The sequence below is a fragment of the Magnolia sinica genome, chromosome 4 (assembly GCF_029962835.1).
Source record: "Magnolia sinica isolate HGM2019 chromosome 4, MsV1, whole genome shotgun sequence".
Taxonomy (NCBI): domain Eukaryota; kingdom Viridiplantae; phylum Streptophyta; class Magnoliopsida; order Magnoliales; family Magnoliaceae; genus Magnolia; species Magnolia sinica.
The window spans coordinates 72881992-72906740 of NC_080576.1; the positions used below are offsets into that span (position 1 = coordinate 72881992).

Genomic DNA, 24749 nt, shown 5'->3' on the forward strand with positions numbered 1-24749 from the left:
CTCTCAACTATTGTCTATGTTGTGGCCAACCTAAGTCATAGATTGGCCTAATTTTGAGGCCCATGGTTCACCATGGAACGATGCATCTGATTGATAGGATGTATGTCTATCACACATCACAGTGGGGTGTGTGTGTGTGTGTGTGTGTGTGTGTGTGTTGTGTGTGTGTAATTTCTTACTATTTCTTAGAAGAATAGTATATCTGTTCTATTTGATTTGTTTCTTTTACCTCCCAAAGAATCGCATGCTTGTAACAAGGATAGAAATTTCTCAATTCTACTCAACTAGGTGTTGTCTTGATTCTTTTGAGTAATATTTCTGGAAGTGCACCACAATTCCCTATTGAAATCATTTCGGAAACAAACTGATGCATAGTAAGGAAAAATAAATAAAAATCCATAAACCTCCTTTGGATTCACTCAAATTTTCTATTTTGGATTCAAACCAAAGAAGAAGGAATGATTGAAAATGTTATTTTTAATGTTTTGTCTTCATCTACAAATAGTGATTTTTAGAGCTATTCGTTCACCAAATTTTTTTAAAGGTGGAATATATATAGTGTAGCATCTAAAAAGAGGGACTGCTCAGCTCATCAAATCATCTCAACATGTGGTGTCAAATGGGGTGAAAAAAGTCGACGATCTTGAGTCACAACGTAGTTGAAAGGAACTCCTAATTCCACCTTATTGCTTATTAAGGCAAATGCCAGACTCAAATAAATAGTAGAGGGAAAAATTCATATGACCCTTGAAGTTGTTGAACATGTGGACTCTACATTTAACATGCATGCACGAGCCCAAAAATTAAGCAAGTTCGGGTGCATGTGGGCATATATTGATCTACATGTTTGTTTCAAGGTGTGTGCATTCATGTTTAGAGTATTATTCTTTGAGTAGTCCATTGAACAATCAAAGCTCCAAGTGATTACTCACATATTTTTGAGAGAGAGAGAGAGAGTAAGAAAAAAGAAGAAGAAGAAGAAGAAAACTGAAATTTTAAACTCCTATCGGTCTTTTAAAAGATTTCTTACCATTTTAGCGGTTTCTACATGTTAGAAGGCCTTGTGTATTTATTATATGAAAAAATGAGCAAGTAAATAAGTACGGGTACACAATCATGTACAACCAGCAAGAATAAAAGCAGGAACAAGAAATCCATAGGGGTTCACTGTCATATACCACCCAACCATGCACATGCATAGGTAGATCACTAAAATCTAACTACCACAAAGATTGAGAACTTTCGGGACCCCACCACAGAGATCAGGAATTTTTGGGGTCCTATTGAGGCGAAGAACGTACGAATTAGCGTGCTCTCCATCGCCCCATAGTGCATAAGCCTCCTCTCCATGCGCGGCATCGTCCCCTATCTTGAGCTTCTCATCATCCATCCTGAGAGCCACAATCCTGCTTATCACGATACAAATCAAGCTTGTAATGACCACATTCCACACTGTTATGAAAGCAGCACCCAGGAGTTGCACCCCTATCTGTCGTAGGCCATTTTTGTAATCCCCACTGTTTATTACTGAGTATATTAAACCAAGCCTATCTTTTTTATCATTTTTGTAGAACATTCTCACCAGCCGAGGTTCAGCTAAAAGACCTGAGAGGATTCCTCCTAACACGCCGGCAACAGCATGTGTGTGGAAGACCCCTAAGGTATCATCCACTTGTTGGAATAGCGCCGTCCTCTTATGAAGGACCATCATGGTGTACCATGGGACTGAACCCGACATCAATCCCATCAGCACGGCTGCCCATGCATCAACCAACCCTGAAAATGGCATCAAAATTTTAGAAATGTTGCTTGCGGCAATTTGTGTACACGTCTGTGTGAGCAATGTCTCACTAAGTATGCACTTGTATATGAGACCAATTGTACTACCTAGTAACCAACAAAGGTGATTAATAAGACAGTATAGTACTTTATGTATAACATTTGAGGCTTACTAGCATTACTAGAGGTGGTTGCTTCCCATCTCTTGCCTCTCTACCATGCAAGTGGCATTCATTTGGCTGGGTGATTAGAACCATGGAGCTACTGGGAAAGATGTATGAGTCATACCAAATATTCCATAATTTGGGAAAATCCTAATATTTGATTTCACCCATAAAATGTAAAATAGAATAGCGGCCATTTTTTGCTAATCACTTTGAAACCATTCATTAACACATTACAACACGCGATCTAATGATGGTCAGTGTCTTATAAAGTTTATGCCATTAAGGAATGGAGAGTAGGTTTTTTTTTTTTTTTTTTTTTTTAAATTATTTATTTATTTTTTAGGTTCTTGTGGTTTATGGACTGTAGCCTCGCCATCTTGTGGTCAACCAGCTAAGCAATTTCTACTTCCTCTGGTCACTAGCAGTGGAGATGCTAAAGACAAGCAATGGACCATTTCTAGCATGCCATGCAAGAATGCTAGCAAACCTATTTACAATTGCAATTGTGTAGGAGTATTATTACTTATAAGGAATAGTCATTGTATATACTGTTGATAGTAAAATATATGCGCATTTATTCTAATACATGCTTTTGATTATGGATGCTTTGTTATTTTGCATACATAGAATATATATAATAGGAACATATCATTGGAAGATTCTTCTAGGTATTTGGATTCTTAGGGAATGTTGGACAAAATCTATGAGATATACATTGTAAGGATTAGTTCATTTTTTCATAAATCTAAAATATTATTATGTCCAGTGGATATGTTGGGATAGCTTAATCCGTGACCCACTATGGTGAATCCCTACCACATGAACTACCATCACATGTTGAATAGACAATAATGATGAAACAAAAAAGTATGAGTTTTTATTTATCCTTCTATGGTCATTCACTAACATCATATAATGAGTCTCATGGATGGATTGGATGTACATGAACATGGTTCTCTCTCTCTCTCTCTCTCTCTCTCTCTCTCTCTCTCTCTCTCTCTCTCTCTCTCTCTCTCTCTCTCTCTCTCTCTCTCTCTCTCTCTCATGATCTTTAGCGTCATGTTATTGTTGTTAAATTAGGGACTGATTTATTCCTCCTATGTAAGGAAATCTAATTTTGGGTTCTTCTCAAGTACACATACAAAGAAAACACACACACACACACACACAAATGTGCCTAAAATCATTGATTAGTACACCACTACATGTACATGCCATAGATAAGATCATGGATTATCCAAACTATCTGAGTTATTGACTCCTACTTATGCAATGATAAAATATAAAAAAAAAATCTAAACCAAGAATTGACTCACACAGGCAAGGATGGGTATGTGAATATCAAAAGACATTATATATAATATCCTTTTGGTTCACATAAGAGAGATGGAATATCAAAAGGCAGTACTTATGGTCAATCCAATTTTAACAATACCATTATGACTACACAAATATGCTACGTCATATGGTTTCTTTGCTCCTCTATTGCTATTTGTTTGTGGATTCGGAGGCATTAAAAGATGGACATCATTTGCATGTTCTAATTCAAGAAAGAAATGCTAATTGTTAGGGCTATTTGTTTTTAAAGGAAATGGGAAATACCCGGGTAAATGGTAATAATTATTTCCCTCCGTAGTTGCTGCACACTTCCCCGTAACTGATTTGACGGCCTACTTTTTGGAGGTAAAAGTGGCAAATATTATAAAACATTTGTGGGTCCCACCACGATGCATATCATATATCCACACCGTTCATCCATTATGTCAGATAAATTTATGATATAAGCCAAAAAATGAGGCATATCCAATGCTCAAGTGGACCACGCCATTGAAAATTGTGAATTAAATATTTACCGTTAAAAACTTCTTGGGGCCATTGTTTCTTTTAGTATAAGCCAGTTGAGTGTTGGATCTAACTTATTTTTCTTCTCATATCTCAAAATGTTGTGATAAAATGGATGGACGGAACAAATATATCATACACATCAAGATGGGGTCCTAAAATGGCCACTACTACTTTTGAACTGGTTTCCAAGAAGTGAAATCCCCATGAATATTCAAACAACCCATTTCCAGGGTATTTAACTTTTCCTGATGAAATGATGAAAATCAAACAGGCCCTTAGTGGATTAGGGTATTTGGCAAGCAAAAGTCATGGTAAAAGGTCTTGTCTTGAAAGTGTTGTAGCATTACAAGCCATCCATAAGGCTGTACACGAGCAGAGTTAGCTCGGTAGCTCGCTCCACTCAACTTGAAAAAGCTCGATTCAACTCGGTTCGAAACTGATTTCGAGCCGAGTTGAGCAGATTTTTTAAGCTCGAAAAAATTACAAACCGAGTTTGAGTTTGCCCGAGCTCGACTCGACTCGGATCTAACCTAACTTGAATCAAACTTGGATTGATTCAGTTCGGTGACTCGGTTGCTTTGATATTGTTGTTGCTCACTAAGTGTTTGATGAAATGGCTCACTGAAGTGTGGCTGGTAGCAAGGAAGGTACGTATATGAAACAAATACCCCTTTTTTCCTTGATTTTTATGTTGCTTATAAGGTGTTTGATAAAATACCTGTAAAACCATTGTTGTTATTTTATATACAGTGAGATTTTGAAGGTATGGACCATGTGTTTATGAAAATGCCACATAGGCGAACTTGACTCAATCATGGCTCGAACTCGACTTGAACTGGCCCAAGCTGCTGACCGAACCGAGTTGAGATAGCTAGTCAGGGGCTGAGCCGAGTTCGAGCTAGGGTCAGCAAGTGGCCGAGACGAGTCGATCTGTGCCAAGCTCGACTCAGTTCGACTCATGTACACCTCTAACCATCCACACCATTGTTGTGAAAATGGATACTATTATAGTAAATGTTGAGAAATGAAGAATAAATTCAATCGTGACTAACAATTACAATTATCCAATAGTGCAATTTTAAGCCATGATATATATATATATATATTGTAGCTACCTTACATGACAACAAGATCAAGGTCATTTGATCATACTGGACAAGAAGGCCCACTTCTCACAGCGATCCCGGTCATTAGTCAGCCCAATTTTGTGCCCCTTCAACCTATATTTGCCCAAGATGATAAGGGCACCAAAACTGAAAATCCACACCCACGTAACATAAGGAGACTCCATTTAGGTGTCAGATATGTGTTTGCTGTGGTGGCGAAAATTGAACTTCCACCCCTCATATACCCTTTTATGTTATCATTATTCCTCCTTTCGTTGACTCTTTATCAACACCTACTATCTCCGGTTCTTTTTATTAATGCTTCTTTAAAAAATACCTAAAATACCATTTTCTACACTTTCACTCATGAAACTTTCTAATCGATTAGGTCATGATATGTGCACTTTTACCTTCACAATTCTCAAGAATTACTAAAATGTCATCACCCTCAGATATAAAAGGGCATCTCCTCTTCTATTTACATAAGCATTGAAAGGTTTGGTAAGAAACTCATTCTTCTCTTCTCTTAGGGCCTCTTACCAGGTTCTATCCAACTTCGCTTTTCTTATACCATAGGCACACTCATCCCCAACCTCTCCACACCCCAACTACTCCATACCCTCTTAGAAAGCCTCTTGTGAGAAAGAGCAGTGTAGGGTAGGGATTTAAAAGCTCCATTCATCTTCTATTTAAGTAATCAAAAGGGGAACACGTCTCAGACAAGGGCAGTGATCCTCTCTCATCACATAGAGGAGTATTGAGGTTCTTACTTCTCCACTCACATTTCCAATCAAATCTCTGTTGATTCAACATGGTATCTTTACAGAATGGAGTACGAGATCTAGAGCTCAGATAATCTTCTCTTTCACTACTAATTAAGAGGAAAATGCATCTTAAAGAAGGATGGTTCTCTCCGGTTGTGCACAAAGAATCTTGGAGTTCTTCTTTCTCCACTCATATCTTTAAGCCCTCGATGGGTCTAATGGCTTTCTTCTCTTCCACACCCCTTGCTTCTTGCATTTTTATTATTCTTTTTTATTTGTTTGAGCTACAAGTCATAGTCTAGAGAACCCATCCCAATAAAACTAAATGACAACATTAATGACCATGCATTTGTATGGGCAGAGAAAGTGAGTCGCATCTTCCTTATCCATAACCAAGAACCTTACTTGAAATCTGCAGATGTTGGACCAAGTGGAGTTATTGAATCAAAATTGTTAATTTGGACTCTTGGGTCATTTTGCTCCATGATTCCTAGTATACCATAGATTTCAAGATGTTTGGTCACGTGACTCCTTACTTTATTATATTTTTGTTTATTTTTGGTTTCAAGCATTATCAATCTCATAGATCTTGAGTGTTAAGATATGTAAGAACCTATGAACTTGTTATGGAGCACCTTTGTCTTGGCATCGAGCTAAGTCTCCAAAATGGTTATTCATGGGCGTAAAGACCCAATCCCTCTTAAATTCACTTTGATTGGATGATCTTAACCATTTGATCAATGATTTTGAGTTGATCATACTAGAAAAGGTTTTATCATTAATTTGAACTGTCTAGTATGTGCAACCCACCATTGAAGGTCATATATATATATATAAAAAGAGCTTTGAGTGGATGATCCTAATAATCTGAATCAATGGTTCATATTTGTTGTCCGCATTATGCCAGAAAAGGTGACATAATTGATCTATACAGTTAATGTGTGCCTTGCATTTGGTGGCCCATCCGCACCAAAAATTACTTTGGACAGCTGATCCTATCCATCAAATTAGTGGTTCAGAGAATGGATGGTTTATAGTTTGATTTTATTAGAAAAATTGTGATTATTGATCTAGACAATCCAGAATGTGGCATGTCTTGATGTCCCATCCTTGTCAAGAATCACTTTGACCAGATCATTGGCTTGAAGAACAGATGTTCCATAGGAGCAACTAGGATGTGGACTACTATCATGTGTCTCACCTTTGATGGCCCGCAGCTTTCGAAATCACTTTGATGGGTCGATCCTAACCATTTAATCAATGCCTAGTAGAATTGATAGTTCATATACATTAAACTAAAAAAGTCCGAACCATTTAATCAATGCCTAGTAGAATTAATAGTTCATATATATTACACTAAAAAAAAAAGAGATGAGCAGAGGAGGAAAATGGAAGTGGAAAGGCTTATTGGAAAGTAAAATTTGAGGGGGAGGTGAGAAATTTTAAACGGAATTTACAAAAAATGAATCTCCTTGGTATTACATTCCGCGAAACAGTGAACTCCCAAACAGTGGAAAGTGTCAATTTTTTTATTTTTAAAAAAATAAAATTATAAAATAAGCTCCCAAACAGACCCTTAAAGTGCTTTGAAATTTTATAAGTATATTAAAGTAACATCTATATCAAGGAGAACAAACACATGCAGCCTCGAATATAAACTTTCACATCCATCTTTTTGTCCCCCAACTAATCCCTGATCCTTACAAACGGTGGACCACCCCAGGGTAATTACCTCGAGCGAAAATCAGTCTACTCAACTCCGTGGACGGACAACAATGGTAAACTGAGTTATACTGCTTGCTGTTCATTAATACTGACCTTGTGTCCTGTATGATGAGTGATGAGTGGATCGGTGTGATTTAGGCACCAGGTAATCATAATGGTGTGGTCCACATTTATCATGAATCAGATATTGTAGATATGCATACCAGCAATAAAGAAAAGGATGTATATGGAACTTCATTCATGGGGCTGTTTGTGATATTGTTATCATTTTTATTAGGGAATTATATATATATATATATATATTGCCTAATTAATATGGAATTTACATACCTTTTTCAAGAAGGTCTTCCAAAAGTTATCTCATTAATCCATATAATTACATTTGATTCGCTGCTATTGCATTAATTTTTAAAAAGCTACCACATTATATAATTTTCATTTCACTAGCTTTTGTCTCATTGGGCAGGCATAGAGAAAATAGCTTAGGCTACTTGGGTGCCCCCCCCATCATGATGTTTATGTAAAATCCACACCAACCACTAGGTGTATCACCTCATGCAAGGCTAAGTATGCAAAACTCAACCCCATAAGTGATTTAGGTGAGCGACATGACTGGGGCAACGATCACCCTCCAAACTATTTTCCTTATTATGGCCCACCTGAATCATGAATGAGACTAATTTTAGTCCCCAAGCCTAAATTGTGGTGTGACATCTGATTGTTGGAGCGGAATTCATATAATCATCAAAGTGGGCTTTGTAAAAATCAAAGGTGGATATTTCTCTCTCTGGTGTCCACCTAAATTATATGTTAATATGATTTTTCTGGCTCCAGGCTTAAACTGCAATTATACGTCTATAGTCAGAGTGGATTTCACACACGCTAAAAATGATTTCTGGGAGTCCCTATCCATATGTACAGAGAGCTTATTTAGAAGAAAAAAAAATGAGAATTATGTTATGCTACTCTTGATTTTCAGGGGTCCACATCGTTCTTATATAAGATTAACTCTGGCCAGTAGCTATTTAGTCCCATATTAGGCCTCAGACCAAAATATCATTTTGACCTGTGATTCTAGTGGGCCACTTCCAAGGAAACAGTTGGGAGAGACATGTACACCCTTGATTTTTATAGGGTCCACCTTGATAAGTATATGAAATCCGCTCCATTCATTGGATTCCATATAAACATTTGGGCTTGTGGCCAAAAAAAAATAAAATCATATCCATTCGTACATGGGCCAGACTAATGGAAACAGTTTAAAGCCTGAGTGGTGCCCCGTGTGCTACTTTCATTCACGTGGTTCACTTGAAACATAAATGGAGCTGAATTTTTAGCCCTTGGCTTAATATGGTATGAGCCACCTAGTGGTCGGGTGCATTTGATATAAATATCACGATGGAACCCATCCGAACCACCGACCCATTTGTAGCGATGAGGCATGATAATTATATCAACTAATAAGGTAGCTTTTTCAAAGCCTTTTGAAAGATCTAGCTGAATGTAAATTTGACGCAAGGACGTGAGGTCGAGCACCGTCTTCCTCGAGAGGATAACTATTCCGAATCCACGGAACTTCTCTGGACTCCTCACAAAGACTTTTCAAATCCACGAGGAAAGAAAGCAAGAAAATAGAAATAAATTCTAATAAATTCAAATTTGATTAATAAATGAATAAAAATGAGTTCACAACCCTTTAAATAGGGGTACCAAGCAATGGGAAAGAGATCAGAATCAAACTACAACTAAAACTCCTAGAATTCGCTGACTAACTATAAATAGTAAACTTACTATGTATATACGGTCGTGATGTCTACTAGTGCGCAAGGTTTTCGGCCAAAAATAGTAAGTGTCCTATTTGGCTTCACCAAGCTGTTTGCCTAATTTTTCTAAGCTCTTTTCATGTTAGACGCAACTCCTAAAGCCCAATGGAGGAAGAGTTATAATCAAACTAAAACTTACTATTTATAGTAAAAACATAATTAAAATAGGGAAATGACCGTTGATCTGGCGGTATTTTACAAATCCATCTTGGGTAACCCGACGTAGTGGGGTTAGTGAGCTAAAGTAGCTCGTTCTACCCCAAAATCATATATTTTACATTTGATAACTCATTCCGAATTGCGAGATACGCCTGATTTAAGGTCCGACGGCCCGGATCACTTCTGTCATCGACCGGGCCTTTTCTGATCCATCTTAGCCATTTAATTGCCTGTGACCCTCTCTACATCAGCTTCCTCCACTTTAAAAGAACTCGTCCTCAAGTTATCGTCTTGCTCTAATTCATGATACTCGATCAGGTCCACGACGTTGAAAGTCCGTGAGATTGTCATGTCATCTGGAAGATCAACAACATAAGCGTTGCCATTAATCTTTTGGATGATTGGTACCAGTCTAATCTTCTTATTTTTCAACTTATTGTATATTCCGGTTAGAAATCTTTCTTTGCGCAAATAGACCATTACTTGGTCGCTAACCTTGAACACTTTTTGTCATCGATGCTTATTCGCTTGTTCCTTATACTTTTCGTTCAAAGTATGTTAGTTAGTTTGTACCTCCATATGAATGGCCATAATCTTATCTGTCATATGTTCTGCTGCAATGCTCATGCCTAGGAGCTTGGCTAAAGAGACTATGTCAAGTGTGTGGTAAGGTACTCATCCGTAAATAACCTGGAAAGGGAATTTCCATGTTGAGCAATTCACCATATTGTTGAATGCAAATTTTACTTGAGACAAAGCTAAATCTCATTGCTTCAGTTTTTCTCTTGAAATACATTGAAGGAGGTTACCCAACGTGCGATTCACAAACTCGGTCTACCCATCAGTCTGTGGGTGGTAGGCGTTACTGAACTGAAGGCGTGTATCGAATCGAGTCCACAAAGTTCGCCAAAAATGGCTAATGAACTTTGTGTCACGGTCAGAAGTAATAGTCTTGGGAACCCCGTGTAGCTGCACAACTTCTCTAAAGAATAGATTCGTCACGTGTGTTGCATCGAAAGTCTTTTTGCATGGAATAAAGTACGCCATCTAGAGAAATGATATACTACCATGAACACCAAATCCATACCGCGTTGTGTTCGTAGGAGACCAAGCACGAAGTCCATACATAAATCCTCCCAAGGGCCATTAAGTACAGGTAATGGGGTGTAGAGGCCCGTATTATGAGATTGCCCCTTGAAGGTTTGACAAATATAACAACGTTGGACTTTCTCTCCCACATCACGTATCAATTGCGGCCAGTAATACCACTCTTCGACAAGAGCTCGCGTCTTGTCTCGCCCAAGGTCTCCACTAAAGTCACCTCCATGTAGCTCTTGGATTATCTGTTCCCTTAACGAACTTTTGGGGATGCATAGTCGGTTCCCCTTGAAAAGGAACCCGTCTTGCATATGTAAGTCGTCGGGGTGACCTTCTTGGCATCTAACCCATGCGACCTTCAAGTTATCGTCGTCGGCATATATGTGCTTGAGGCGTTCGAACCCGGCAACCTCATTACTCATAGTGACTAATAAAGTTGCACGGTGACTCAGTGCATCGGCTACTTTGTTCTGTTGCTCAGACTTATGTCTTAGCATGAACGTGAATTCCTACAAAAACGAGATCTATCAAGCATGCACACTGTTAATGTTAGCTTGGCTATTAATGAATTTGAGAGCTTGATGGCCTGTGTAAAGTATAAATTCCATTTGAAACAAATATGTCGCCAGTGTCGTGGTGCCTAGACCACTGCGTACAACTCGATCTCATATGTAAACCACTTCTTATGTGCATCGCTAAGTTTCTCACTGTAGAAGGTTATCGACCTACCTTCTTGAGACAAAACTCCCTCAATAACATATAAGGCATCATATTCGACTTCAAATAGTTTGTCGAAGTTGGAAATTACAAGAATCGGGGTCGTGGATAACCTACGCTTAATTTCAGCAAAGTTCCTGTCGGCTTCCTCAGTCCACTGAAACTGCCCTTTCTTCATGCAATCTGTGATTGATGACACAATGGTACTGAAATTTTTCACAAACCAATGATAAAATGTCACTAGTCCATGAAAACTTTGCACTTCGTGAATATTTGTGGGAACTGACCACTCTCTGATTCCCTTCACCTTCTCCTCATCCACCCGAATGCCCATGGATGTTACGACAAAACCCAGAAACAATAGGCTATCCGTCATGAAACTGCACTTTTTAAAATTGAGATACAGTTTATTTTCAGTGAGCACTTAAAGGACCTTCTTGAGGTGTTCTATATGGGTAGTTTCATCTTGACTGTATATCAAAATATCATCGATATAAATCACAACGAACCACCCAATGAAAGGTTTCAGAACTTAGTTCATCAATCTCATGAATGTGTTAGGCGCATTCAAAATACTGAAGGGCATGACCATCCATTCGTACAATCCTTCATTGGTCTTAAAGGCCGTCTTCTACTCATCACCTGGCCGTATTCGAATATGATGGTAACTGCTCCTCAGATCGAACTTAAAGAATAATTTCGTGCTTTCAAGCATTTCCAACATATCCTCCAGCCGTGGTATGGAAAATCTATATTTTATGGTGATTTTGTTGATGGCCTGGCTGTCGACACACATACACCAACTCCCATCTTTCTTAGGAGTTAATAGAGCAGACAATGCATGGGCTCATGCTTTCTCAGATGAGACCCTTACGGATCAATATATCCACTTGCCCTTGCATAATTTCGCACTCTTTCGGACTCATCCGATAATGAAGACGATTTGTTAAGCTGAACTTAGGAATAAGGTCGATATAGTATTGGATATCTCGCATGGGAGGTAATCCATCGGGAAGGTCGTCAGGCCAAATTTCTTTAAACTCATGTAGTAAGGGTTTTAGTTCATCAGGGATGTTGGTGGGACCGAGTTCTTTCCCTTTCACGATTAGTGCATAGGTCTGTCCTATTTCTTTGGATTCCTTTAGAAAGTCCCGTATAGTTAAGAGAAAACGACCATCCACTTTAGAAGTTTCTGGTGGTCCCTCTAGGTCCATAAGGGCCAATATGGCCTTTCGGTCATCCTTGACGAAGATATATATGTTATCTCGCCCTTTATGAGTGGCGTCACGATCAGATTGCCGGGGTCAACCGAGTAGTATGTGACATGCTTTCATGTCAACCACATCGCATACTATTTCATCCTTATAATGTTTGTCAATTAAAAAAGATATGGTGCATCGTTCAATTACTTTTGTTTCGCTGGCATTATTGATCCAACCGATTATATATGGGGAGGGATGACGCTCCGTTTTCAATTACAATTTTTCTACCATTACCTTGGAGACGATATTCTCACTGCTCTTGTGTCGATGATTATATCACAGACTTTTCGATTCACCGTACACCTAGTTTGGAAGATGTTATGTCGTTGTGGGTGTACTTCTTTCCTTGGTGCGTACAATAGTCGTCTCATGAGGAGTAATTCATCATGATCCTACTGAACCCAACCTGACTCATCCTCCTTGTCTTCTGTGGCGTGCTCTAGTTCCTCAATACATGGATCCTCATCGGCGTTTTCAGCACTACCATCATTGATGGTGGGGTTTGCCACTTGTCGCTAGGGACAAGTATTTAACAGGTGACCCGGTTGGCCACAACGAAAGCAATGGTCTCCCCTTGGCCGAGCATAAGGGTTTGGGATTCTGTTTGGGCCAGCGGCAGTCTATACACCCCTTTGGGCTTAATTTGATCGCTTCCTTGATCCCGATTCACGAGTGCAGGAGGTTGAGTGCGTGCTCCTACGGGCTTCTTCCCCTTGGGCTGTGGAGCTCTCTAGGGCGGACCTGCAGCAGCGTACCTTGCGGTAGGATAGGTCCGTGTGTTAGGATGTTCAAGTTGCGCTTCCACCCGGGTAGCCAACTTGATTACATCATTCATCGTCCAGACGGACTGCATCTGTACCTGATCCTGGATCGCCATATGCGATCCACCATTGAATCGGATGGCTTGTTACGATTCAGTCTTGACCAAATTATTACGCGCTGCCAGGCAATAAAATTCTTCAGCGTATTCTCTCATCGACCGATTACCCTGTCGACAATTTTAGTATTGTTGGAATAATACCTGATCGTAGTCGCTAGGGAGGACTCGGGCACATAGTAGTTGTTTCATCCACTACCATGTACAGATTGGTGCTTTCATCCACCTGGTTCGTGTGAATTGCAGTTGTTCTCACCAAGTTGAAGTTCCGCCCTTTAACTTGTAGGTCATAAGCTTAACCTTCTTTGCTTCAGTGATGTCCATGTAGTTGAAGAATCGCTAAACTTCAGAAAGCCAATCGAGAAAATCCTCAATGTGTAGTTGGCCATTAAAGATAGAAATATCAACCCGCATCTTGAATTCCTGATCTGTTCGATCTACTCGATCGCCGCTTTATCTGGGGTGTTGGAAGATTATATCGTCGATCTTCTCCTCATTGGATCCCCCTTCCTTAAGAATGACCCTTGGATGCACTGCCAATACTATCTTACGATCAAGGCGATTACAAGTTTCTGCAATTGGCAGTGAAGGATTATCACCAGGAACACGGAGTTGCCCTAGGGTTTCCGCCAAGAGATCTGCTATACGGTTGATGGAAGCCTGCAGCCCTTGCATGGCTTGCCGATTCTCTCGCTACGCTACTTCGAAAGCCGCCGCTGTTAAAGATAAATTTCCTAGAATACCACCAATGGGATTGTTGCCCGACCCGTCATTAGAAGCAATCGATCTGAGAAAAAACCTTGCTCTGATACCAAACTGATGCAGGGAAGGACGTGAGGTCGAGCACCCTCTTCCTCGAGAGGATAACTATTCCGAATCCACGGAACTTCTCTGGACTCCTCACGGAGACTACTCGAATCCACGAGGAAAGAAAAAAAATATATAAATAAATTCTAATAAATTCAAAATTAATTAATGAATGAATAAAAACAAGTTCACAACCCTTTAGATAGGGGTATCAAGCAATGGGAAAGAAATTAGAATCAAACTACAACTAAAACTCTTAGAATTCGCGACTTACTATAAATAGTAAACTTACCATTTATAGACGGTCTTGATGTCTACTAGTGCCGGTGCGTAAAGTTTTTGACCAAAAATAGTAAGTGTCCTATTTGGCTTCACCAAGCTATTCTCCTAATTTTTCTAAGCTCTTTTCACGTTGGATGCAACTCCTAAAGCCCAATGGATGAAGAGTTATAATCAAATTAAAACTTACTATTTATAATAAAATTGGAATTAAAATAGGAAAACAGCCGTCGATCCGACAGTATTTCACAAATCCAGCTAAAGTAGCTTGTTCTACCTCAAAATCATATATTTTACATATGATGACTCATTCTGGATTGCGAGATTCGCCTTATTTTAGGTCCGATGGTCCAGATCACTTTTGTCGTCGACCGGGCCTTTTCTGATCCATCTTGGCCATGTAACTATCTGCAACCCTCTCTACGTCAAAATTTATATTAATTAAGTATTTTTTGTTTGAAATTTTAATTAATATAGTTTTACAAACATCATAATGTCCTCCAATCTTTTGAATGGCACATGTGATGTATTGTTAATGAGAATTATTTATTGATTCATAAAATTAGAGCAGACCATAGTACAGAAATGACACTAATTAGATAATCCAACGCATCTTATCAATTGCGTGGAAAATGGATAGTTAAGATTGAGTGGAGAAACAAAATATCACCGATCATCATCTAACCAATTTACTAGATTGATCCGGTTTTTTATTGCTTATGATTTCAAAATAATACTTTAGTTTGAAGATTTTTATCATGTAAATGGTGTGATCTACGGTTCATAAACAAAGGATAGTTGTAACAAATTGGCCCCATTTAAATGGTTTGGATATGAGGTTTTTTTTTTTTTTTTTTTTTTTTTTTTTTTTTTTTTTTTTTTTTTATTAAACAAATTGGCCCCATTTAAACGGTTTGGATATGAGTTATTATTATTATTATTATTATTATTATTAAACAAATTGGCCCCATTTAAACGGTTTGGATATGAGTTGTTTTTTCTTTTTCTTTTTTTCATTTTTATAAAAAAGGAAAAACAAATTGCCCCCATTCAAAGCGTTAGGGTGTGAGTGATTTTTACACCATGGCTTGCTCCCAACGATACTGGTCCTAATAGATGGTCGGTTATCTCATGTATCCCCCGCTATTAATATGAATGAAACTTGGTAACTTTCTGAATTTTCAAAAGAAAACAACATCACCTGCTGGCAAGTTACCACACCGTGTTGGATGGTACCATCTTTTCCGTCAACATGACGTGTAGCCCGACCATAGGCCAATCTGCTCATCAGGTGGGCCCAACTGTTGGAACAAACAGAAAACCAATGGTTTGACTCAACATACATGCTTGGCCCACCTTGTGAGTCGTACTGGCCCAACTTTTAAGAAAGGTGATGTTAATGGTGGGGCCTATAGTTTTGATGGTACTGATATCCTAAACAGGTGGCATGTATCACAAGTTGAGGTACAGTTATTTTTGTACAAAAATAATAAGTGGCCTAAAAAAATCTTCCAAATATTTTTAAACCATTCATCATACACATTTGCCCTACTTAATGAGTTGATTCGCTTATTTGGGCCAGTGACCTTAAATGTGGGTCCTACCTAATTCTAACCCAGGTCTAACTCAATTACTTTTTAATTAGGTCTAAAAGATCAGGCCCAGAATTAGTATGTGGACCTTAGTCCATCATCCTAAATCCAGTCCAAAGTAAGCTGAAGCAAGAGCGGGCCAGAGCTGCCCTGGCCCACTTTCAAAATATCCATCTTGCGCTACAAAAAGAAAACAGATTGCACAAGAATCATGCCAAGGCCCACTGTAAGGGCCTATTTGTTAATTCTGAAAAATAGTATATAACGCATAATGGAGAAAATTCTCCGAATCAAGAGATGTTTGTCAACACAGAAACCGAAAAAGAGCTAAGTGATTTTCCATTGAATTCTTTCCGGAGTATGGCTTAATAGTGAATGTCAAATGCACTGCATAAATTCTTTTAAAATATAAAAATAAAAAATTACTTTCAAAATTACCTCTTTTTAATTACTTGGGAAAATTTTCTCTTTAAATTATTTAAGTAATAAAAAATCAACTTTTAACATGTGAAACTTCTTTACTCTCCCATCACGATTTGTGTTTGATTCCATCAACTTTTTCAAATCATTCAAGAGTAGGAGCCCAAAAATGAGATACATGTAAAACTCAAGTAGACCACACCATAGAAATTAACAAAAATTGAATAAAACTATTATTGAAACTTTTTTAGAATCTAATGTAAAATTTATTTCTCATATAAACTCTTTGTAAGGTCACATGTACCTTGATGAAGAAGGGAAAAAAAAATATTTTAGGCCCTGATAAATTTTCAATGGTAGGCGCCCAATTTTTACTATTTCCTGCAATGTGGCCCACTCGAGCCTTATATCTACCTCATTTTTTTATTCTATGTCCCTAAATGATATGAAAAAGTGGATAGGCAAGTGGATAAATCATATAAATCATTATAGGCCCCACAAAACTACTAACAAGGCCCACCTAGAATCCATGGGTGGAAACTTCCTCTTTATGCATTAAATCTGCATCCCATGCATATTATACATTCACGCTTGCCAATGGTGCGGACGGATTGCCATAAGCCTATGGGCTCCATCACGATGTATGTGCTTCATCCATGCCATCCATTTATTTTTCCAAATCATTTCATGTACTAGACTAAAATTGAGGTATATCCCTGTCTCAAATGGACCACATTACAGAAACAGTGTTGAATGAGAGTCAACCATTAAAAACCTTTTGGCAGCTATAAAAGTTTTGGATCAAGCTTGATCTTTGTTTTTATCCTTCATCGGCCTGTATGACCTAATCAACAGATTAGATGTCAAATAAACAGTACAGTGGGCCTTAGGAGGATTTTAATGGTGGATATGCAATCACTATTGTTTTCTTGTGGTGCACTAAGACTTATATCCCTCTCATTTTTTATTGGAATTTCTAAAATGGTATGTAAAAATAAATTAACAGAATGGATGAAACACATACATCATGGTGGGGCCCACAGAGCACCGACCACCAGGTAAGGGGTTTTCATGGCAGGGAGTAGCCAATCCGTTTCTAGCAATCCCCGTCAAGATCGGACGAGGATGGGGCCCAAAGTGATGTAATTACGCCCTTCATCGATTTTCTCGGATCATTTTAGGTATGATCCTAAAAATGAAGCAGGTGTACATCTCCAGTGGCCCACGGTAGCTGCAGTGATGATGACACCCACCTTTGAAACCTTTCTAAGTGCCACCGTGATATTTTTTCACCATCCAACCTATTCACGGGGTCACGTAGACGTGGATGAAGTGAAAACATGAATATTAGATTGATCCGAAACTTCTCCGCTCCCAAGAAGTTTTTAATGATGGAAGTTCTTAATGAAAACATGTATCTATTTTATTTTTAGGCTCGTGCCATGAAATGCGCTGGAAAAATAGATGGACAGCGTTTATATACAATACATACATCGATGTGGGAACCCCCGCCTGGGCGGCACCTAATCCGCTCCCGGTTGACTTGCTTTGACCAAGCGCCACGTGGGGAGGGTGAATGAGATCCACGCCGTCCATCAGCAGTGCCACCACATTTTCACCTTTTTCGATAAAAATCAGGTCGATCCAGAAATCAGATGGGTCACACCACAGGGAACAATGTAAACTCATCCATAAAACTTCTAAATTCACGTGGCGTGGCTCATCCGAGTTTCGGAATGCTTGATATTTTGGTCGTCCCTTTATCCTTGTGGGGTACGTAATATGAATGGATTGGATCGCACCATGTTGAGCCCAAACAATGTAGAAGGTTCTGATGGTGGTTGTTCCCATCCCAACTTTTCCCTGTGGTGTGGGCTGTCTGAGTTTTGGATCGAACTAAATTTTGACAGAAGATCAAAACGTAGGGTCAGGCTTCTGATGGACGGTATCGGTCTTATGCACATATAGTCATTACCCACATATTCTCACAAGTCAACCCCAATGAACCTTAGTCAACGGTCCACATGTAACTGTAAAAGGGTTGGGATGTGTTTGGTCGCAGCAAATATCATGAAAACTCATGATATTTTGCATCAAATAGACTGATTAATGATGAAATATCATGATATTTTAGAATATTTGTGCAATCAAACACACCTAAGGGCTTGTTTGTTAACTCTAAATAATAGTACTTAAGCCGAATTGAGAAAATGCTATGTATCAAGCGGGGTTTTTTTTTTTTTTTTTTTTTTTTTAAATTATGAATAATGATATTTTAATTTTTTATTAAATAATTTAGTCTATTTAATTTAAATAGAATAATTTTATTTTTATTTAATAAAAAATAGTTTCTTTATAATGAAAAATATTTCCCAAGAGGAGATATGGCAAATGTGTCAAATTATTGTATCTCAGACATTCCAAATGTTCGTTAATAATCAGGTTGTTTCAAATTCAATACTTAATTTTTAAACTTTGGCAATAATTACTAAACAAGTTTTGTGGCTTTAGATTTTTGATTCGGATTTCAAATTTCAGATTCACGCTTTAGACTTCAGATTGAACAAACGGAGCCTAAGCCTTAGATCTGATCTTCCGGATCCAGTCCAAAGTGGATGCGGATTGGCTGAGACAGGCATTTCCATGCCACATGAGGCTTGGTGGGGCTACTAATGTTTGTGAGAAATCCACCCCGTCCATCTGTTTTACCAGTGTCAGGAAATGAGGCACATGCAAAACTCAAGTGGGCCGCATGACAGGAAACAGTCAGATTGAACATCCATCGCTGAAACATTGAAGGGGCTTTAGAAATTTTGGATCAGGTTAATATTTTTCCGTCTTCAGTTCATCCCAGTAGGAATTTGACCCTAGAGAGGTTTCTACGGAGGGAATTTCCTGCCCACTTTTTCGTGTGGTGCAACGGAGTTGAGTTCTGGATCTGCTTCATTGTGGGGCACATGTCCTGGGATGGATTTTTCAAAAACTCACGGCGGGCCCACCTAACTTCCTGCCGCGGTCAATCCGCGTCCGCCCAAAGTAGGCTGTAAACGGAAGCTGATTCCGTGGTGTGCCCCACAATACCTAAGTCGTGGTGTGCTTGCGTCCCCCAAGTTCTGTGAGCCCACCATGATGTATTTGTTATATCCAAACTGTATATTTATTTTGAGAGATCATTTCAATACATACACTAGAAAATGAGGCAGTCTAAATCTTAAGGGGCACATTCCACGGAAAGCAGTGGAGATTGACTACCTACTATTGAAAACTTCTAGTAGGCCACAAAAGTTTTGGATTAAGCTGTTATGTTATTTTATTTTAAAATTTCTCCCTTAATTTAGGTATGTTTGACCTTATGAAGTGGTTGGATGCAAATAAACATCATGATGGGACATAACGGTGGGTATCATTGTCTCTGCGGCTTTATTCTCTAAAATGATATTGCAAAATGGTGGACAGTAACATCTTTCCGTGTGTTACCCTTGCCAGGGGGCTACTTTGATAATATGCGGTGTATCCACTCTATCCACTAGTTTTTGCAGCTCATTTAAGAACCCCCTTCCAAACATTAAGCACATCCAAATCAAACAGTGATGATTGAACACTAACCGTTAAAAACTTTCCAAAGCTCATCACCAGAAGATCGGTAATGTTTATTTGTCATCCAACCGGCCTATAAATTTAACCAACTTGAATGAAAGGAAAGTACAAAGAATAGCTTGATCCGAAACTTTTGTAGTCTAAAAAGCTTTTAATGGTTAATCACAACTTTTGCAGTGGTGTGGTTTACCTTAGATTTGCATCCGCTTAAGTTTTGGAATAAAATGAGTGAAAAAACGGTTACACCGTGTGGATATTAAACAAGTTCATCAAGGTGGGCCCCGCACGGTAAGGTAACAGCTATTCCGCTCCCGTGGATATAACACCCACATCGTGGTGGGCCCACGGAAGTTGATGATGTCAACACACCACCGACCTCGGTGGTGTGCGGCACACCCCCGCAATCCGCTTCCGCTGGAAACGGATATTTAGTGCACACGCGAAACATCAGACCATAGCAATTTACTATTAGTTCGTTTTCCCTTTATTGCGACTCAGCAACCCGCGTGTGTCTTCGCCCCGAGGGGCCTACATGTTCAATGGTTCGATGATCGGAACTGTCCATTTTGTGGGATCGATGCAATTCGGTCACTGCCTGAAATATAAGCTGCTGCACGATGATTATAACATCACTAGATGTAGATGGGTTTAGAACAATGAAAATATAAGATAGCTTATTTATCCGGTTGTAGCTTATTTATAGTAGTAAAGAGAATATTAACGGTACAAATCACTGGATAACCTCAGCATGTGGACCCCACTTGGTGGCGGCAGACACTAGATTCTGAATCGGACCAGAGGCAAAAACAAACTTATTTACTATGTATTGCTGAGGCGGAGGATTCCGTAAATGTGGGTGCGATTGTCTAATAATCCAATCCAGATCCTTCATCAGATTGCTGAGACGGAGGATTCTGTATATGTGCTTGCGATTCTCTAATAATCCATCGCCATGGGGCTTAGGAAGGTTTCAACAGTTGGTGTAATTATCACTGGTGCTTCCTTTGGTGTGGTCCACTTGAGCTTGAATCTGCTTCATTTTTAGTTATAAAGTCTAAAATGATATAGAAAAATGGATGGACAGTGTGGATAAAACCCATACGTAACGATGGCCTCTCAGAGCCCCTGTCCATTCGTATATATGGAGAGGCGGGTAGTACCCAATCACCACTGTTTCCTATGGTGTGATACACGTGAGACTTGGATCTTCTTCGTTTTCAAAATCACTCCTAAAATAAGTTTTAAAAATGCATGGACAGCGTGGATATAAAGAACATAACATCAAAGTGGGCCCCACAGTCAGGAAGGTCGGTAGATCCCACGGATCCACCGAAGCCGCGTCCGCGTTGCTCAAGAGACATCTCGAACGCAGATTGCCTCGCAGGAGGTTCCTGCGGTCAGAATCTACGTGGGTCCCACCGTGATGTTTGTGAGAAATCCACCCCATCTATCTGTTTTTCCATCTCATGTTATGCCATGAGCCCAAAAATGTGTGAGATCGGAAACTGAAGTTGGCCGCACAACAGGAAAAAATGGTTAGAATAATGACTACTGTTGAAATCTCCGTGGGTCCACCAAGATGTTTATATATCATCCATACCGTTCATAAGGTCATTCCTATTGGGATGAACTGAAAAATTAAAAATATTAGACTGATCCAAAACTTCTGTGGCCCCACGAATGTTTCAAGTGGACCTTCAATCCTCACTGTTTTCGGCCGTGCAGCATACTTGAGGTTTGGATCCGCCTCTTTTTGGTCCCATGTCCTAAGATTATCTGAAAAAACGGATGTACGGGTTGGATTCCTCACAAACATCACGGTAGGCCCTACCTTGCTTCTGACCGTAGGAATCCGCCTCCAAACCTCTCAGATTGAAAGATCCCTTCAAATGTAGGCCCATAAATGGAGAAACATGCAGCGATGGTCCGCATTCTAAGGAAGAAAGGGACCACATATCAGTGTGGCCCATCCGACAAACGGTTCGGATCCCCAATCTAGAGATTCCATGTCTAGGAAATTCAGCGTGTGAGCAAACTGTTTGTAATTTTGCTAATGATCTAAGATGCTAAAATTTCTATTTATAAAGGAAGGGCTATTCAAAGGCTAACCTGCACCAGGCGTGATGCAAACAAGGCCAGTGATCATCCCTTGAACGGCCCCGATCACAGAGCTCTTCTTGTAGAAAATCATATCCATGGACACCCACATCAGAAGGCTGGTTGCGGTGCATAGATGGGTGTTGAGAATGGCCAAGGACGCGATCAAATTCGCCTCGCCTGGCGATCCACCGTTGAAGCCTGTCCATCCCATCCAAAGCATGCCAGCGCCTCCGAGCATGTGAATTATGTTATTTGGAGGGAAGCTTTGCCTGTCAAGAGCCAGCCTAGGGCCCACCTGATCAACCGATGATCAACCGAAATGCCTAGTTAGAACGGTGGAAGAAAGGAAGAAACATAAAAGGAGCTATACAATAATGATATGGTGTATATGGATGTTCTGAATATACACTAGACATCCATGTAAATCAATTATAGTGCACTGATTGTGATGTAGAGACTTTCGTGGACACTTTCATGGCTAAGATGGATTAGAAAAGGCCTGGTTGATGACAAAAGTAATCCGAACTGTTGGAACTTAAAACGGACATATCTTACAAACCAGAATAAGCTATCGTATGTACCATATATGATTTTGGGGTAAGACGAGGTACTTTCCACCCAAATACTACCGGTCCAATTCCTATTTTCTACTGGGGCTCCAGGACTTTGCCCAACATTAAAAGTGCCTAGAATAATTAGGAGAATAGCATAGTAGGACACTTTCTATTTTTGGCCAAAAACCATGAGATCTAGTAGAAATCGCGAACCGTAAATAAGTTGCGATTTCTAGTTTTAATTATAGTATGATTCTGAAACTTAGAGTTCGTAACCTTATTTAAAGAGTTGTAAAGGATTCGGAGCAGTTACCCCCTGAGAAAGATGGTCCTCACGTACTTCCCTGTGTAAGATTGCCTTCATGACAACTTACCACCCTGTAGGTGATTAGTTCTTTTTCAATAATGGATGGGCAATGATCCAAAAACTGCCTGATTGAGCATTCTGAGCCATTCAATCATTTACCCAATCTTAAATATTGAGCAGAATTTAAAGGCAACAATCTTCCGCAAGGGTTGATTGTTAAACGAATACAATCGTGGGGCCATGGATCATCGGCCATCAATCGGAATGTCCTGATCGGACATCGTATAACAAAATCACGACATGTCTAAACCACTTACCCAATATGCAGCTGTGAAACCAGCAACCCCTGAGGAGAGATGGATGACATAACCTCCAGAGAAATCGAGCAAACCCATCTTGTCAAGAAATCCGTAGTCACCCCAGATAGCGCAAGCGCCGATGGTGTAAGAGAAGCCAAGCCAGAGAGGGACAAACAACATCCATGCATAGAAATTCATTCTACCAAGCAACGACCCCGCAAGCAATATAACAGTAATGGCAGCAAAGGCAAATTCATATAAAACGTAACTGGCCTTCGGCGTGTAATACTTGCTCTGCTTGAGGAGAAACTGTTCTTCGAGCGAGGTACCGGCCTTACCCCAGAAAGGCCCTAAATTGGTACCAAACGACATGCGATGGCCAAACAAGACCCAGCAGAGGAGGACTGCAGCGAATGCGTAGAGAGCCATGAAAGCTGAGTTAACAGCCCATTTCTTCTTTACCATGCTTCCGTAGAGGATTATGAGACCGGGGACGCTTTGAAGTCCTACCATCGTAGCTGCCGTCAGCTGCCACTCGTTGTCTGCCTTGTTCAACCATTCCGGGGTTGCTTCATTCGGAAGGCTCGGCACAAGGTTCCGTGGAAGGATGGAGTTTTCATAATTCAATCGTTCCTGGTATAAGGCATGGATCATCATTTTCTACAGTGTAATGCAAAGACACAGTGAGAAGATGAACGATGAATTGTTGGATTTTTAGAGGGACAGCATTGGGAAGAGTTGATACAACCCATATATGTAGATAGCGGATTAGGTGTTACCAGGTTACGTATGGGGCCCACATTAATGTTTTTTTTTTTTTTAAAAAAAATAAATAATATCAACGCCGTCCATCAGTTTTTAAAGCTTGTTTTAATATGTTATGATAAAAATGAAGCAGATCCAAATCTCTGGTGGACCATACCACTGGAAAAATGGTGAATGACCATTGAAAAAATTTTGTAGGCCAGAAAGGTTTGGATCAAGATGATCTTTAAATTTTACCTTAATCCAGGTATGTTTGATCATTATCAACGGGTTGGATGGAAAATAAACATTACATATATGCTTGTGGTAGGCCCTGGGAAGTTTTTAATGGTGGCCATTCAATCATCACTCTTTCCTTTGGTGTGGTCCATCTGAGATTTAGATATGCTTCATTTTTTGGAATATGTACTAAAATGGAATGAAAAAACGGATGAACGGCGTGGATATACAACTAATCATCAAGGTAGGCCCCACAGTAAAGGTAAAACCCACTAAGGTGATACCTAGGTGTTAGCCAGGGCTGAAAATATGGTAGAGGTATCTCTGTACAGTACAAGTGGCAGGGTGATGTGAAAATCCGGTCCACTCATAGGTAAGGCTCTACTGTGGATGGTTTATTTCTAAAAAAGTTTATACTTATCGGACAAATGTATCCATCTGATCCATGGCCATTGAAGTAATGGTGGAGAAAAGAACAGTTAATTGTT

The 24749-nt window shown here is 39.5% G+C and overlaps 1 protein-coding gene across 1 annotated transcript; it reads right to left on the reverse strand.

Moving 5' to 3' along the window:
* Window positions 1-1065: 1065 nt before the first annotated feature.
* On the reverse strand, window positions 1066-23991 carry LOC131244539 (ammonium transporter 2 member 3-like). The gene is made up of 3 exons (XM_058244081.1): window positions 23296-23991; window positions 22127-22412; window positions 1066-1776 (listed from the first exon to the last, which is right to left on the reverse strand). The coding sequence occupies exons 1-3, from the start codon at window positions 23932-23934 to the stop codon at window positions 1217-1219; spliced, it is 1485 nt and encodes a 494-aa protein (XP_058100064.1). The 5' UTR covers window positions 23935-23991; the 3' UTR covers window positions 1066-1216.
* Between the last annotated feature and the right edge of the window lie 758 nt (window positions 23992-24749).